General features: G+C 45.2%; 1 protein-coding gene across 1 annotated transcript in view; it reads left to right on the forward strand.

Moving 5' to 3' along the window:
- insra (insulin receptor a) overlaps nt 1–15,457 on the forward strand; it is a 69,282-nt gene that overhangs the window by 35,841 nt on the left and 17,984 nt on the right. Inside the window, exons 4-8 of the mRNA XM_056292550.1 lie at nt 8,467–8,606; nt 8,895–9,039; nt 9,407–9,621; nt 10,343–10,469; nt 10,857–11,110. Coding sequence (XP_056148525.1) covers nt 8,467–8,606; nt 8,895–9,039; nt 9,407–9,621; nt 10,343–10,469; nt 10,857–11,110 — 881 coding nt within the window. The remainder of the gene's footprint in view (nt 1–8,466; nt 8,607–8,894; nt 9,040–9,406; nt 9,622–10,342; nt 10,470–10,856; nt 11,111–15,457) is intronic.

Raw genomic sequence — 15,457 nt, forward strand, 5'->3', positions numbered from 1 at the left:
TTTTAACATCTGCGTGTCCTCCATTAGCCGTGCCTAAAAGTCACTTTACGGCGACAGCCGCAGCAACATTTGTGCGACTGCAGTAAGTCCTTTTACAGTCGGCCTGCATTGGCGCCCTGTTCTTGCACAGCCTTGCTCAACAAAATAAAAGTAAACAAATAAAAGGAAAATGACTGCACTTGTGAAATGTTGACTTTTCCAATGCACGTGTACTATTGTTACGATAGTTACTGCAAAAAAGAGACTTTAATGCTCTTAACTTGAGCTAAAGCTGATACACGCTTAGCCAGTGAGTCCCAGGCTAGGTGAGAGCGAGGCTAAGAACTACAACGGTCGCATCGCTCTTTTTCTATGTAGTCACAGTGTCTATAGACACAGGGCCACAGTGCAGGAACTGAAGGTTTCCTAGATGTGCTTAGACTGCAGCGTGTGTGCATGCATGCGTGTGTGTGTGTGTGTATGCGCTTATCTAGTTGTTGCTTGTTTTTGCATCTCTTGGCACATGTATAGTGAGTTTCAGTATGCATTTACACGCATCTTGTTTGTGCTGATGTATGTGTGTGTCTTCCAGTTTGGGCTGTGTGTTTGTGCTTCTGTATGTGTGACAGCCCTCGGTGAGGGGGAGTGGGAGTAGGGTGCAGACAGCTAGGTCAGAGTGGCGCAGCGAAGCAGGATGGTTGGCTCATCTGTGTCTGCTTTTGACTCAGTATCAGCCCCTGACATTTTTGGTGTCTTGCTCGCAGCCCAAAATTGATAGTTGTTTGCTCCACAGCCGGAGTCTGCAGTGCAGTGTGCAAGCTGCAGGCGAATCAGGGCTAAATGTCTGCAGAGCCCCCCCCCCCCTTATTTTTTCCTCCCGTGTCTCATATAGTGTGAGGGTTTGTGGTTGATGAACTTAATTTCCTTCTGCTTTTCAAAAATTGCCAATCAAACGAGTCGTGTAATTTCTTATTCAGTCTAAATTCTTTCAGGCATTTAGTAAGAGACAAATTCTTTTCTAGAAACAGTATCAAGCTAATTACACTATTGGTTTCTGGGATTTCCTTACCTGGATTATTGAGCATGCATCAAGACATTTTGACTCGTTTCGGATGGCAGACTACAGGAACCACTTGAGATTCAGCCTCAGGTGCAGACAGAGTAGATTACACCTAAGAGCCTGCAAATGACATCTTCTGTCAAGGGCCACCGAGCTAGCAAGATCCTCCAGATCCGACCTGTTGAAAGCCAAAGAGGAGCAGATCCAACAGAGACCTATGTTGCATCCAGGTGAGACCACTTTCCAACAGGTGATTGAGTTCACAGTAAATGCTCGTCTAGCACAACATGGAAAGTAGATAAACCAGGTGGCAAAAGAAGTTGGTCCTACTTGCTGCATGCCAGAGACATCGGCAGACAACGGACAGTGCCCTCAACGGCAGACGGAGAGACGGATGCCAGACACACGCCGGCGATGTGGACGAGTGGATGAAGAATCTGTCCGACAGACAACTCACCCAGGCGGAGAAAGACATCCTTGCTAAGGGGCTGAATTTTGCTGTCACGTCGAGGCAAATCCTGCTAGCAGAACAGATCACAGCCACTGAATCAGCGATCCGTAACAACAATATCGTGGACCCGGAAGCGGAGCAACTGCAGATGAAAGTTTCAGCCTGCGCAATGCGAAGCCGCCGCTGTCCAACATCAGTAGACATGAGAGGGAAGCTCTCATGACTTTCAGTAAGGACAGTGACATCATCATCCTTCCGGCAGACAAAGACAGATGCACTGTTGAATTAAACCAGACGGACTATCGTGAGAAAGTTATGACATTACTTAGCGACATGAATACTTATGAGTCCCTGAAAAGAGAGCCAGCTAGTGGTTGCAAGAAAAAGGTGATGGAATTTCTGAAGCTGTTAGAACGGGACAATGCTATTGACAGAATTTTGTACCACAGATTATACCCAGGAGAAGCTACACCTAGTGTGTATGGTTTACCTAAGATACATAAACAGGATGTACTATTAAGGCCTATTGTTTGTATGATTAACTCAGTGACCAACAACATCTCTAAGTTTCTGGCATCTATTCTTAACCCGTTGGTAGACAGTAATGAACATCACATTCAGAACACTATGGATTTTGTGGATAAGGTGAGGGACATCATTATGGAGGGGGATGAAACAATGGTCTCTTATGATGTTACGTCTCTCTTCACGTGCGTGCCTGTTGATGAAGCAGCGGAGGTAGTCCATATGAAATTACAAAATGACCCCACCCTTAGCAATAGGGCCGCCCTTAACACTGACCAAGTGTGTCTGCTCCTGAAGCTGTGTCTTCAGTCCACGTACTTCACATATAGGGGGCAGCACTATAGCATCAATGTGCTATGGGTTCCCCAGTTTCACCTACAGTGGCCAACTTGTACATGGAGGAAGTGGAAAAGAGGACTCTGATGTTCTATCCAGGGACACCACCGATCCGTTGGTTCAGATTTGTGGACGACACCCGAGTTAAAATTAAATCTCAGAATGTACCACATTTCACCGACCACATTAACTCTGTGGACAACCATATCAAGTTCACCAGGGAGGATGTGAAAAATGACAGGTTAGCCTTCTTAGGGCGGCATGGTGGCCCAGTGGTTAGTACTGTCGCCTCACAGCAAGAAGGTCCTGGGTTCGAACCCCAGGGTTGTCCAACCTTGGGGGTCATCCCAGGTCGTCTTCTGTGTGGAGTTTGCATGTCCTCCCAGTGTCTGTGGTGGGTTTTCTCTGGGTGCTCCGGTTTCCCTCACCATCAAAAGCAACATGCAGTTGGGGTTATACTCCTGTCTGTGCCCCTGACCAAGGCAATGGGAAAAGAACTGGAGTTGGTTCCTGAACGCCGCATCAAGGCGGCAGCCCACCGCTCCTAGCTACACAGATCACAGCTAGGATGGGTTAATTTGCAGTAACTGAATTTCCCCAAGGGGATTAATAAAGGAAACTTAATCTTAGACTGTGAAATTGTAATTGGTGATGGGGGACAGTGATTGTTGATGTTTACTGTAAACCAACACATACTGATCAGTTTTTAAAGTGGCGGGTAACTGAGCTCAAATCTGTGTTTTGGGATACCCATACCCCAGGAAAACATATCAGTAACCACCCAGCCAATTCTGTATGATTGAAAATGTTGCGAAGTATCTAAAACAAAGCTTCAAAAACATGTAAAAATCTGCAGCGTCCACTGGTTTCAGACTCTGGGGGCTTGGCAACGAAAGGAAGACAGCGACGTCACCAAGGAAGCCGGCCAAAAAATCAAGAAAGGAAAACGGGAAAAACACCCAAAAACGGTCTAACTCCGCAAATCAGTTCTATACATGGTTCAACACATTTTAACATGTCAACAGCAATACATCTCCCACATTTATAAAGTAGTTTGAAGCAAATCTGTCAATTTGGTTACCCTGCTCTTTAAGGTTTGGCTCTCATCATCCACTCGAGCATAAACTAGGAGTCATCAGGACGCTGTACCACCGATCTGACAACGTCCCCACCGACACAGCGGCCAGGGAAGGGGAGAAATCCCACATTAAACAGGCCCTGGTTAAGTGTGGTTATCCTACCTGGGCGTTTGTCAAAGCCAGGAAGGTGTCCAAACAGTGCACCAGCCAATCAAAGAGAGGACAAGGACAACAGCCGTCTAAGCGTAAACCTGTGGTGATTCCATATGTGGCGGGTGTGTGGGAACAGTTGAGACCTGTATTTTCCAAACACCGCGTCTCAGTTGCTTTCAAACCTCAAAACACGCTGCAGCAGAAGTTGGTCCACCCCAAGGATCGGGTCCCCCGACTGCTAAGTGTACGCTGTTAAGGGCAATGCTGTGATTGCAACTATTCCCCAATCCTCTGTGAATAGCACACATGGCCATCAAAACTCTAGTTAACGGTCACGGCAATTTGCATATGAAACCGGTCGTTGGTTTCGGTTGTCATGCCGCTGTGTTGTTTATGGGGGGGGGGGCACCTGCAGTCAGTTGAGACTGAAGAGGTCACGTAGCTGAGCGATGAAACGTTTCTCCCACTAAACCTTGTGTCCAGATGAACTGAGTCAACTTTTCTGGGATTTGCTGAAAGAAGGATTTGACATTTGACTGGACAAAACGCTGGACATAAGTTGATTTTGAAACTGAAATTGGAAACGAGACATTTTGCCCCATACCATTGCCAATTTTTTTTTATTATTCTTTTTAAGAAAAACGTGATAATATTGATGGAAAAAGGTCAAGAATTTTGGGGGTTTTTTTTCGGTATAAAAATGAATTTGGAAAATGGTAGCTCAGTTATGGTCTTTCGCCTGCTGTTTACATTTGGAACCATAATTCCAGTTTCAAGTAGTTTTATTATGCTTAATGCCACTTTTTTAAACAAATGAATTGTGTGTGTGTGTGTGTGTGTGTGTGTGTGTGTGTGTGTGTGTGTGTGTGTGTGTGTGTGTGTGTGTGTGTGGTCGAGTGTAACTATGTGTGTTTGTATGCATATTTGTGGCTTTGCAGCTGTGTGGTGTGTGTTCCTTTGTCCTTGCCAAGTGTCAAGGGCATGCATGTGTGTATGTGTGTGAGAAACAGAGAGAGAAAGGAACAAGAGAGAGAGCATCCAAAAATCCAAACAAACGTGTCTCATGGCTGACCTTCACTAGTTGCAGCCCTAGACTGCCTCACTGACCCTCGGCAAGGCTGTGCGTCTGTTGTTTGTGTGTGTGGTTGTGCAGTGTATGTGTGTTTGTGTGAGTGCCCGTCGAGAAGTATAGACTCCAGACACACTAATCATCTGCTTGGACAGAGGTTGGAATGCAACTAGCCTGTTTGAGCTTTGGTGCCTTTTGTCACAGCATGGCTCGCTGGCTGACAGTTGGGGCCCCAGAGGACATAGAGAGGACTTAGAAGCATTTGGGACATGTTTGCCAGTCCAGAGAGGCCTCAGCCTGCTCTTGCAGCGTGCTGCTAAGGAAAGGCTGTGTCTGGCAAGTAAGCCATAGCAGAGTGGTCTAGGCTGTCTGTCACTGTGATGACATGGCAAGGAGGATGCACTAGTACAGTGTTTCCTGTGTACGTGCATGTACGCATAACTTGTGTACTTGAACTTTGTTCATCCATATTGTGTTTGCTGAGCATGATTACTCTTTGTCTTGATGCTTCACATTCACTGACCGACACATTCATACCTGAAAGCTGCTGAAGTGCTACCGGTGTCTTCTACCATTGCCCCTTGAGCAGCAACATCAGAGCAAAATGGAGTTAAGCTGGGTTTCCGGGTAGCGTAGCGGTCTATTCCGTTGCCTACCAACACGGGGGTCGCCGGTTCGAATCCCCGTGTTACCTCCGGCTTGGTCGGGCATCCCTACGGACACGGTTGGCCGTGTCTGCAGGTGGGAAGCTGGATGTGGGTGTGTGTCCTGGTCGCTGCACTGGTGCCTCCTCTGATCGGTTGGGGTGCCTGTTCGGGGGGGAACATGTGGGGGGGGGGGGGTAGCGTGATCGTCTATGTCTCCCTGGCGAAGCTCTTCACTGTCGGGTGGAGGGAGGCGGCTGGCGACTCCACATGTGTTGGAAGAGGCATGTGGTAGTCTGCAGCCCTCCCCGGATGGACAGAGGGGGTGGAGCAGCAACCGGGACAGCTCGGATGAATGGGATAATTGGCCAGATACAATTGGGGAGAAAAAAAGGGGGGAATGGAGTTAAGCGTCTCGTTCAACTGCACCTCAAGCAGTTTTTATCAAAGGAAAAATGACTAAAACTCTTTACAAACACAGTTTTTCCTGTTCAGACTTTGTGAACCATCAACCTTCTCGTCAGAATCCCACCTCCCTTGACTTTGGGCTGCTACTTCCCTGTGTGTGCGTTTATGAACTCATTTCTCTGCTTTTTGCCTTTCGTTTGCCTCCCAGTCCTCCCCATGGCCATTCTCTCTCTCGCTCTCTCTCGCTCTGTTGGCACCTCGCCCTGTTTTGGCCCAAGGCCAAACTGTAGAAGGTGCTTTGAGGATATGCACTGTATTCCAAGGGGTTATGAGAGGCTGGCCTAGAGCTGCAGATGTGGTTTCGGAGAGGGGGAAAATGCCGAGTCGACTTTGGTGAAGTTGTGTGGCTGCCAATGACATGTTAGGTTTACAAGCATTAATTTGATGTTCATGGTTTGTTCTATACAGCAGTCACAAGATATAATTATGAACCACCGTTTCATTTGCAAGTACAAGATTGCTGCAAAGTCCACAATCTCTGGATGTCCTGCAACTCATAGATGTTTCTGTTCTGTTAATGACAAACTGTAAATGAGAAATGTTTCAGTGAATATATCCGCTGCCCTAACTTTGCAGGGCGAGATGTGAAGCACGTAAAGTTAAAGTGACGTCACCCCCATTAGGGCTATATTTGTAACAGAATCCCATTGGTACCTGGTTCCCTGTTATTTGGCAAAGATGCGAGGAGGGAATGCCCCATTTGTTTCCCCTAAATGCTCTGCCAGCTCACCAGACAGTTGGTAGACAAGGCCATTCTCGCCTCATAAACCAGCCAGCGGAAAAACAACTTTGACCCAGGGACAAAGGCCCCAAGTAAATCACCCATCATTGTTTAATCCCCATCCTAATCCCCTCAAATTGAAACCATAAAAAAAACAACTTTGTCTGTGTTCTCCCCTCAGCATGTGACGCCACTGAAAGTTGCCGGTTGGGCCTGCTGAGAGGTTTTAAGAGGGTGCAGGGGGTGTGGTGGTTTTCCGGCTTGACCTTATGAATATTTGTGCTTAGCCCATTAGGAGCATAAAAAAATGTTTAGACCTCTTTTTGGGAAATTAGCTAATATGGCAGCATGGGAAACTGCGCCCACACTTGTTATAAGAGGAGGCTGTTATGAAAGGGTTGTGTAAGCCCAGGTTGTTTAACCTAGATTTTAAGGTGAAGGTTTGAGTTCAGTTCATTCTCAATTCACTTTTTTTCGAAATTTAAATTCAATCCTCTCTTCACATTTCCAGCACATATTCACATTAAGACTGACTCTCAACCTTTTCATACAATAAAAACGAGATTTTTTTTTTTTTTCATGAAAATCTGCGGGTTTCCTCTGGGTGCGCCGGTTTCTTCCTACAGTCCAAGGGTGTCGCCCCGCCTGCCACCCAATGTCTGCTGGGATAGGCTCCAGCATCCCGCGACGCCAATTGGGATAAGTGGTTTGGATAATGGATGGATGAAAATCTGCTTCAGCAAATTGATCCCAATCCTGAGATCTAATTTAGGGAGTTTTTTAAGCCAGGGGTGTATGATCCAATATTCAAAGAGTGGACACAAAAAGGAATGACAGCAATGTGCGCTGTTCTAGAAAATGGGGGATTGATGAGCTTCCAAGATTTAAAGGCAAAATATGGTCTCAAAAACAAAGATTTTTTTAGATACATGCAGTTAAGAGACTACTTTACAAAACAGGTAAGGTCAGAACCAGGTGAAACTTCAAATAATATGATTGGGGTGATTGTGGGTGCATATAAACAGAGGGGGCTTAGGGTCATCTCTGCTTTGTACCAAGGTTTGGGGGGAGGCGGGGAGGATTCAACGCTCTACATAAAAGCAAAATGGGGAGCAGAGTTGAAGATTCAGATAACAGAGGAAGAGTGGTATCAAATGTGCGAGACACAATGTACATCCACAAACTCACAAATATGGAGGGAATTCTGCTGGAAGAATTTAACTCGCTTTTTCATAACACCCAAAATAAAAAGCAGGCAACTTGCTGCACAACAACAGTGTTGGAGGCTGTGTGGGAGCATGGAGGCTGACCACTCGCATATTTTCTGGAAATGCACAAAGATAAGGTTATATTGGGAGAATGTAAACATAGATATCAACAATATTTTGGGATATGAAATCCCAAATACCTGCCCTGTGATGTATCTTGGTAACACTGATGATGTTGTGATGAGAAAAGATTGCTACTTGACTTAAGTTTTACTTGCACCAAGTAAGAAAGCCGTTACCAAAAATTGGCTTAATGTTAACACTCCAAAACAGGAACAGTGGATGGAAATTGTCCAAGACATTTTTGTTATGGAACAGTTGGCATACATTTTGAGAGTCCAAGAGAATATATTTAAAAAGAACTGGGAAAAACTGAATATTTATACAGGAAATGACACTGACTAAATGAATGCCTAATTAAAATATTTGTGTGAATATTGAAATATTTCCAGTGTCTTACTGTATTCTTTTTTGTGTTGATGTTGTTGTACTGTTCTGTTTATATCTTTTTGAAAACTCAATAAAAACTTAAGTGAGGAAAAAAAAAATTAGGGAGTTGCAATATCCCGCTTGGGTATAAATCAGTGGTGGCTACACGAATCTGGCAGTTATAGACAAGTTTACAATGTTCATCGTGCAAACATATTTCCAAAAACTTTCTTGAATGTATGTTTTAGCTGGCTAACAGATCCTTCTTTTCCTCTGTTCTGTAGGCTCAATTGTACTCCCTGTGCGGGTCTCTGTCCCAAAGTATGTATGGGTCTTAAAACGGTGGACTCTGTCACGGCTGCCCAAGCTCTGAGAGGCTGCACTGTTCTCAATGGGAACCTGGTGATCAATCTGCGGGGAGGAAGTGAGTATCCTTGGCTCATTTTCAGACTCATAACAGACTTGGTTTTAATAATCAGCTGCAGCTCTAGTAAGGAACCTGAGTTCTTAGAGAAAATTAAGCATTTGTGACATACAGTGGATTCAAGAAAATACAAAGATTTCAGAAAAAGGACGGCTGAAACACAGACAGGAAGGAATAGTTTGGTATCAGGGAAGAGCTGTAGGTGGACCTTCGTATCTGCAGCAGATTACTTAAGAATGCTGCTGTGTCAAAGGTCATGCTGAGGTTGTGTCTCTTGGGTCTCTGTAGCCAACATTGCTGCCGAGCTGGAGGCCAACCTGGGCCAGCTGGAGGAAATCACAGGCTACCTGACGGTGCGGCGCTCTTACGCCCTTGTCTCCCTCTCCTTTTTCCGCAAGCTCCGTGTCATCCGTGGAGAGGTCCAGGAAGTCGGGTAAGTCCAAGTCTCATCTCATCCACACCACGTTTAAACCTCCTCCTGTAATTATGAGTTAAAAGCAGAAGAACTGACCTTTTCAAAATGTCTCTCTGTGGTAGCCATATATAGTCTGTCTTTCCCAAATCATACACAAGGCTTCATCCAGGCTTTGTGGATGAAAGGGGCTGTGTAGCTCACTGGGTAGGATGCAGCACCAACTCTGCCAAGGGTTTGCTAAAAAATGTCAATTCAAAACGCATGCATTCACGGTTCTCTCAAGTGTCCTTGGATAACAGCGTCTGGCAAATTGCATTAGTGAGATGCGATACGTGTATCTCTGAGTAAGATGTTAGTTGACATGTAGTTTCTGTGTTTCTCTCAGGAACTACTCATTCTATGCCCTGGACAACCAGAACCTACGCCAGCTCTGGGACTGGTCCAAGCACAAACTGACCATCCTGCAGGGACGCATGTTCTTCCACTACAACTCCAAGCTCTGTATGTCTGAGATCCACAAGATGGAGGAGGTCACAGGGACAAAAGGACGCCAAGTCAAGAATGAAATTTCTTCAAAGACCAATGGAGACCAGGCCTCCTGTAAGAACCTCTGGGTGGAGAGGATGTCCAATGTCCAATATAGCTGGCTATATTGGATAGCCTTTCATATATATTGGACGTGGCTATAAGAACTACCATTCTTCTGGTTACGCTGGCATCAATGAGCACTGAATGAAAGCCATACACAGAGTCACAGTTATTGTTATCATGATCATTCTTTAAATGTTCTTTTGAGTACTTAATAGTAGCACAATTTTTAGAGAGCAAGTATAGTGCCAAGGCACTATACTTGCTCAAGAAAATGGGCCCAGCAGTTGTGGAGTGCAGCCTACGAAAACATCTAACTTTTATCACTAGTCATCTACTCAACCTGACGAGCACTAGCATGAATAATACCACCCAAAACACATTTCCTGTGTAGCCAGTACATTCCAACTGTTAAGCCTTTTTAACATTTGCGCAGGACTGCACACTACACATTTGTCTACTTGATACAGAGGGATTGATTTAAAAACCTAATCACTTTTGCATGTGTACTTACCTGTACAGACCATTTTATTGTCTGCTCCATTTTGAATTTCAACATTTTACTGGCACTTATCCAGAGATGCTTAAAACGCATGAGTAGGCTGTGGTTAAGTGTCTTGCTCCAGAACAGATGGGCAGAGACAAAACAGAACAGCACAGACAAAACAAGATTGTCGTCTTAATTAGTAAACCTACCCTACCCCTCATCAAGGTATGTTTCTGTTTGCCTCAGGTGAAAACCAGGTGTTAAAGTTCACCCAGGTCCGAACCCTGAGCGATAAGATCATCATCAAGTGGGAGCCCTTCTGGCCTCCGGACTTCCGAGACCTCCTGGGCTTCATGGTTCTCTACAAAGAAGCGTAAGTTATTGCCTTACTTCATGAATGCGCAGAAACAGCAGGTAGCTCATAATCCATGCTAGTAACCTGATTTTTATTTATTTAGTTCAAGACATTTTTAGAATGGAAAAAGCTTATCATAAATTTTGGCACCTGGCCCCCTTTTTTTCTTCTTTTTTTTTTGTCCTAGTTATAGTCAAAACTGGCCAGTTTATGGCTTGCAGCCAGAGTTCATTTCAAGCCCTGCGTCTTTGACCAGTTTTTAACACTTGGAGACATCCTGACACATACCTTGTCATTGTCGTAGTTCTACTCATTGACAGGATTATGACTAAACTGTAATATCTCATCTTTTGATTGGGAATAACTATTTAGGCCTTAAAAATGTATTTCTTCCACTATCATCAGACCCTTCCAGAACGTGACAGAGTTTGATGGGCAGGATGCCTGCGGCTCTAACAGTTGGGTGATAGCAGATGTGGAACCGCCACCGCGAGCCACTGAGGGAAGCAAGGAACAGACTGAACCAGGGCACCTCATCCTGCCGCTGAAGCCCTGGACGCAGTATGCCATCATGGTCAAGACCCAGCTCTCAGCCACTGAGGAGCACCAGGTCCATGGAGCCAAGAGCAAGATCATCTACGTGCGCACCAATGCCACCAGTAAGGCTGATTTAGATATGTGTTGTGTACCAGTTATGTTAGGAGATATTACCCAAAAATTCCAACAACCAGAAGTACAATTTGTAATATGTTTGTGTATTCTTAATAATAATTCTAACGAAATCTTGATTAATGGATCAATGAATAAGTTTTATTTGGAATGATCTTGAATGCACAGTGCCTCTTATTTACTGTCATTGACAAGTGGGTTCAATGTTCTCTATGTCAATCTGGCTGCTACAAAAAAACGTCTCTGGCAAAAGAACAAGGAAGAGGAAGACAGATGGAACAAATCGCCCGGGGTGCTACCAACCTACAGGGCGCTGCCTTGTGCAAAATGTCTGTCTCACTCAGTCACGCAGCGATTATAAATCTCTTCCTTGGCACTTAATTGCACTCGCCACCCACAGAGTGTGCACGTGCCGTCAGGTGTTCATCACAGCCACAAAGGACTGTCTAACTGGCTTCCTTTTACACAATACACGTTTTCTCATAAACCTCAGCAAGCATCACATCCCTCACACGAAACAATCTGCCGGTGGAGACATTTCAGCCAGCCGTGCAAAGGATGGCTTGTTTTCTGCCCGTCTGGCGACTGCGTCACGTTCCAGCTCTGTATGATGTCGAAACCCACACAGCTCATCAGAGGGGCAGAGATGTAATTAGGAATTAACTGTTGGCTGTGAAATGTAGTCTGACAATGCGGTTGGACCAGTGTGTCGCACTGTCATCACGCGGGGACAGTTTAATCTCGCTATGACAAAGCACGGGACTCTCTGTCTCCTGAGGGCTAATTCTACCACCTCTGTGTTCGTGCTCATGCACATTTCCATGAAGTCAAACCGTTGCCTCATACAACTTTGTTTTTTGTTTGGTGATATTTTTGTCGTTGTCTAGGGGGAAGTTAATTGTCAGAACTGTTTGCCTTAACCCTGGGCTAAAACGGTTTTTGACGTCTGAAATGTCTTACTTTTTTTTTCCCCCTCACTAAAACATCTGATTAAAATGGCCTATAATCTACTCAGAAATTGCCTTACCAGACGGAGGTGTAGAAACCCCAGCCAAAGTTGTTGCTCTGTGTAATCAGTAACATTGAACAACAAAGCCTGTGTAATACTTAAGCAGTGCAGTAGACCTACCTTCTTTTGCATAAAGCTTTCCAAGCTTTTGAACCACTTTTAGAGTCGAATAGAACCCACCCCACCCATAAGTAAATCAAACAGTGATGTTTTGCTGCCAGTGTGGATTTTAGGGTCGTAAAGCTTATCAACAACAGCCTGAATTTATCCGCGTTTCCCTGGTGGCTGGTGTCAGTTACCTTAACCCTGCTTATGCAAATCGCAGTCACCGACTCGTGCTCATCAAGCCTCTCACAGTAGCATGGGTATTTTGTTTGGATAAACTATTGATCCCCGTAGGAAAATTATGCTCTGCATTTAACCCATCCTAGCTGTGTAGCTAGGAGCAGCAGGCAGCCGCCGTGCAGCACCTGGGGACCAACTCCACTTGTTCTTTCCATTGCCTCGGTCAGGGGCCCAGACAGGAGTATAAACCCTAACATGCATGTGTTTTTGATGGTGGGGGAAACCGGAGCACCCGGAGAAAACCCACCGCAGACACAGGGAGAACATGCAAACCCCCAAGGTTGGACAACCCCGGGGTTCGAACCCAAGACCTTCTTGCTGTGAGGCAACAACGCTAACCATTGGGCCACCAAATTTGGGTTCACCATGCAGAAAAATAATTTTGACCACACAAAACAAACAGTAACACGGTAGCCGTGTAAATGTCAAGTCTCACAAAATTGTTAAGTTGTGTAATGACTGCAGGAGCGAAGCTCTTGTGATTTTTGAACATCTGGTAGTAGAAGGTCCTGATCCTGCTGAACCATCAAAACTGTCAGTCTTGCCGCATATGTTGTGCCATTTTAGTCAGTCGCATGAGTCCCACATGTTTTGAGCCAGATAAAACTTGTTCTTCCCCGCTTGTCCTGACTAATATGCCTCACTTATTCCTTAGTCTGACCTTCAGGTCCACAAAACAGCCAACCAGGGAGTTTCACAGGGTTTCCTGTAAGGAAGAATTTAGTTAAAGAATATGGTGTTTTAAATAACATTTAAATGGTTTGTTTTTAAGAGGAAATGCTTACATTGCTGTCAAGGCAGGAAACTGTTTTATCTACAGGCTCTGTAGACAAAACAGCAAGAGGCCCAGTTTTCATACTGGTAGCCATACTAGTGATACTACTATATTTTTTTATATGTATTTTTTTATAAAAAAGTATCATATATATATATAATTTATATATATATGTTTTATATAGTCTTTATTTATATTATATTTTATGTTTATATTTTTATATATTTCATACTAGTGATGGCCCACAACATCTTAGCTAATTTATTGATTATGCATTGTATTTTAGTAACAAACTGAATTTTTTTTTCACCACCTTGAGACCTTTATACATGCGTCGCACTTCTTTGTAGTCCTTTGTATCCCACCAACCTAGTAGTGTCTTTATTACTGCCAAACAAAAAAAAAGTGGTTGAATCTGTGTTTAAAACATGGATGTTGTTGTGTCTGTTGGTAAAGGTTTTCTGCTACGATCTACCTTTGCCAAATTAACCACATCAGCTTTGCTTCTTCTTCAGACTCAGCTGCAGCCTTCTTCCGCATTTCACTGCAGTGTCTTCACCATAGCAGCTAGGGCTGCACGATATGTCATTTCGTCTTGATGCATGCTCAATAACCCAGGTATAAAAAAAAAATCACAGGAAGTTGAATCAGTTCATCTGGACACAACATTTATTGAGAGAGAATAATTTCATCACTCATCTAAGTGACCTCTTCAGTTAAGACTGAAGGTTGTGCCCAGGTGAACTGATTCAACTTTCTGTGACATGTCATTTCAGTGTCGTCATCGAGATGTGCGCATATCATAGGACGTGTGATGTGAAGTGAGGCAAATTAACTCAAAACACCTCATGATAAACCCCCCCCCACCTCCTTTTTTTCTCCCCAATTGTATGTGGCTAATTACCCCACTCCTCCGAGCCATCCCAGTCACTGCTCAACCCACTCTGCTGATCCGGGGAGGGCTGCAGACTACCACATGCCTCCTCCGATGCATGTGGAGTCACCAGCTGCTTCTTTTCACCTGACCCTGAGGAGTTCACCAGGGGGATGTAGCACGTGGGAGGATCATGCTATTCCCCCCAGTTCCCCCTCGAACAGCGCCCCGACCGACCAGAGGAGGCGCTAGTGCAGCGACCAGGACACATACCCACATCCGGCTCCCTACCCCCAGACACGGCCAATTGTGTCTGCCAGTACGCCCAAATAAGCCAGAGGTAACATGGGGATTTGAAACGGCGATCCCAGTGTTGGTAGGTAACGGAATAGACCGCCATGTCACCCGGACGCCCATGATACAGCTTTTTGCTGCTTGAAACAAAAGGAAGATTTGCCCGGCTCTCATTTTCCATGACTAATCTACAAGAGAAGTCTGTCTGATATAACATAATTTACTCAGGTTTAATGCTCAAAATTGTGTCATTTCCCACTGCGTTTGGACAAATGACACGTCCCTGTGCTCGTCTGCTTCTCGGTTTGTAATGCGCAGATCACAGTTATATCTGCGGGCACCACGGTTAATTCGCGGATCGGGCGGGCCGAGTCATAAAACTTAACATTCTGAGTAATAGAACGTTGAAGCGGTTCATCCGGACACAACGTTTACTGAGAGAAGTGTTTCGTCACTCCTCTCAGTGACCTCATCATGAGTGATGAAACGTTTCTCTCAGTAAATGTTGTGTCCGGATGAACTGCTTCAACCTTCTGTCATCATCTTACCTGGATTACTGAGCATGCAGAAAGACATTCTGGTTAATAGCGGACGGGTTGTGGGTGGGTGAAATAATACATCATTAATGAGGAAAATATCAATTACTTTCTCTCAAGTGTGCACATGTTTTAAGCTTCATTTTTCTTCAGGCGTGAATTAGCAGACTACATTCTCATGGCGCCAAGCCGTGTTACCTCCGGCTTGGTCGGGCGTCCCTACAGACACATTAGGCCGTGTCTGTGGGTGGGAAGCCGGATGTGGGTGTGTGTCCTGGTCGCTGCACTAGCGCCTCCTCTGGTCGGTCGGGGTGCCTGTTCGGGGGGGAAGGGGGAACTGGGGGGAACAGAATGATCCCCCCATGCGCTACATCCCCCTGGTGAAACTCCTCACTGTCAGGTGAAAAGAAGTGGCTGGCAACTCCACGTCTATCGGAGGAGGCATGTGGTAGTCTGCAGCCCTCCCCGGATCAGCAGAGGGGTTGAGCAGTGACCGGAACGGCT

Source organism: Lampris incognitus, chromosome 14, assembly GCF_029633865.1.
Source record: "Lampris incognitus isolate fLamInc1 chromosome 14, fLamInc1.hap2, whole genome shotgun sequence".
Taxonomy (NCBI): Eukaryota; Metazoa; Chordata; class Actinopteri; order Lampriformes; family Lampridae; genus Lampris; species Lampris incognitus.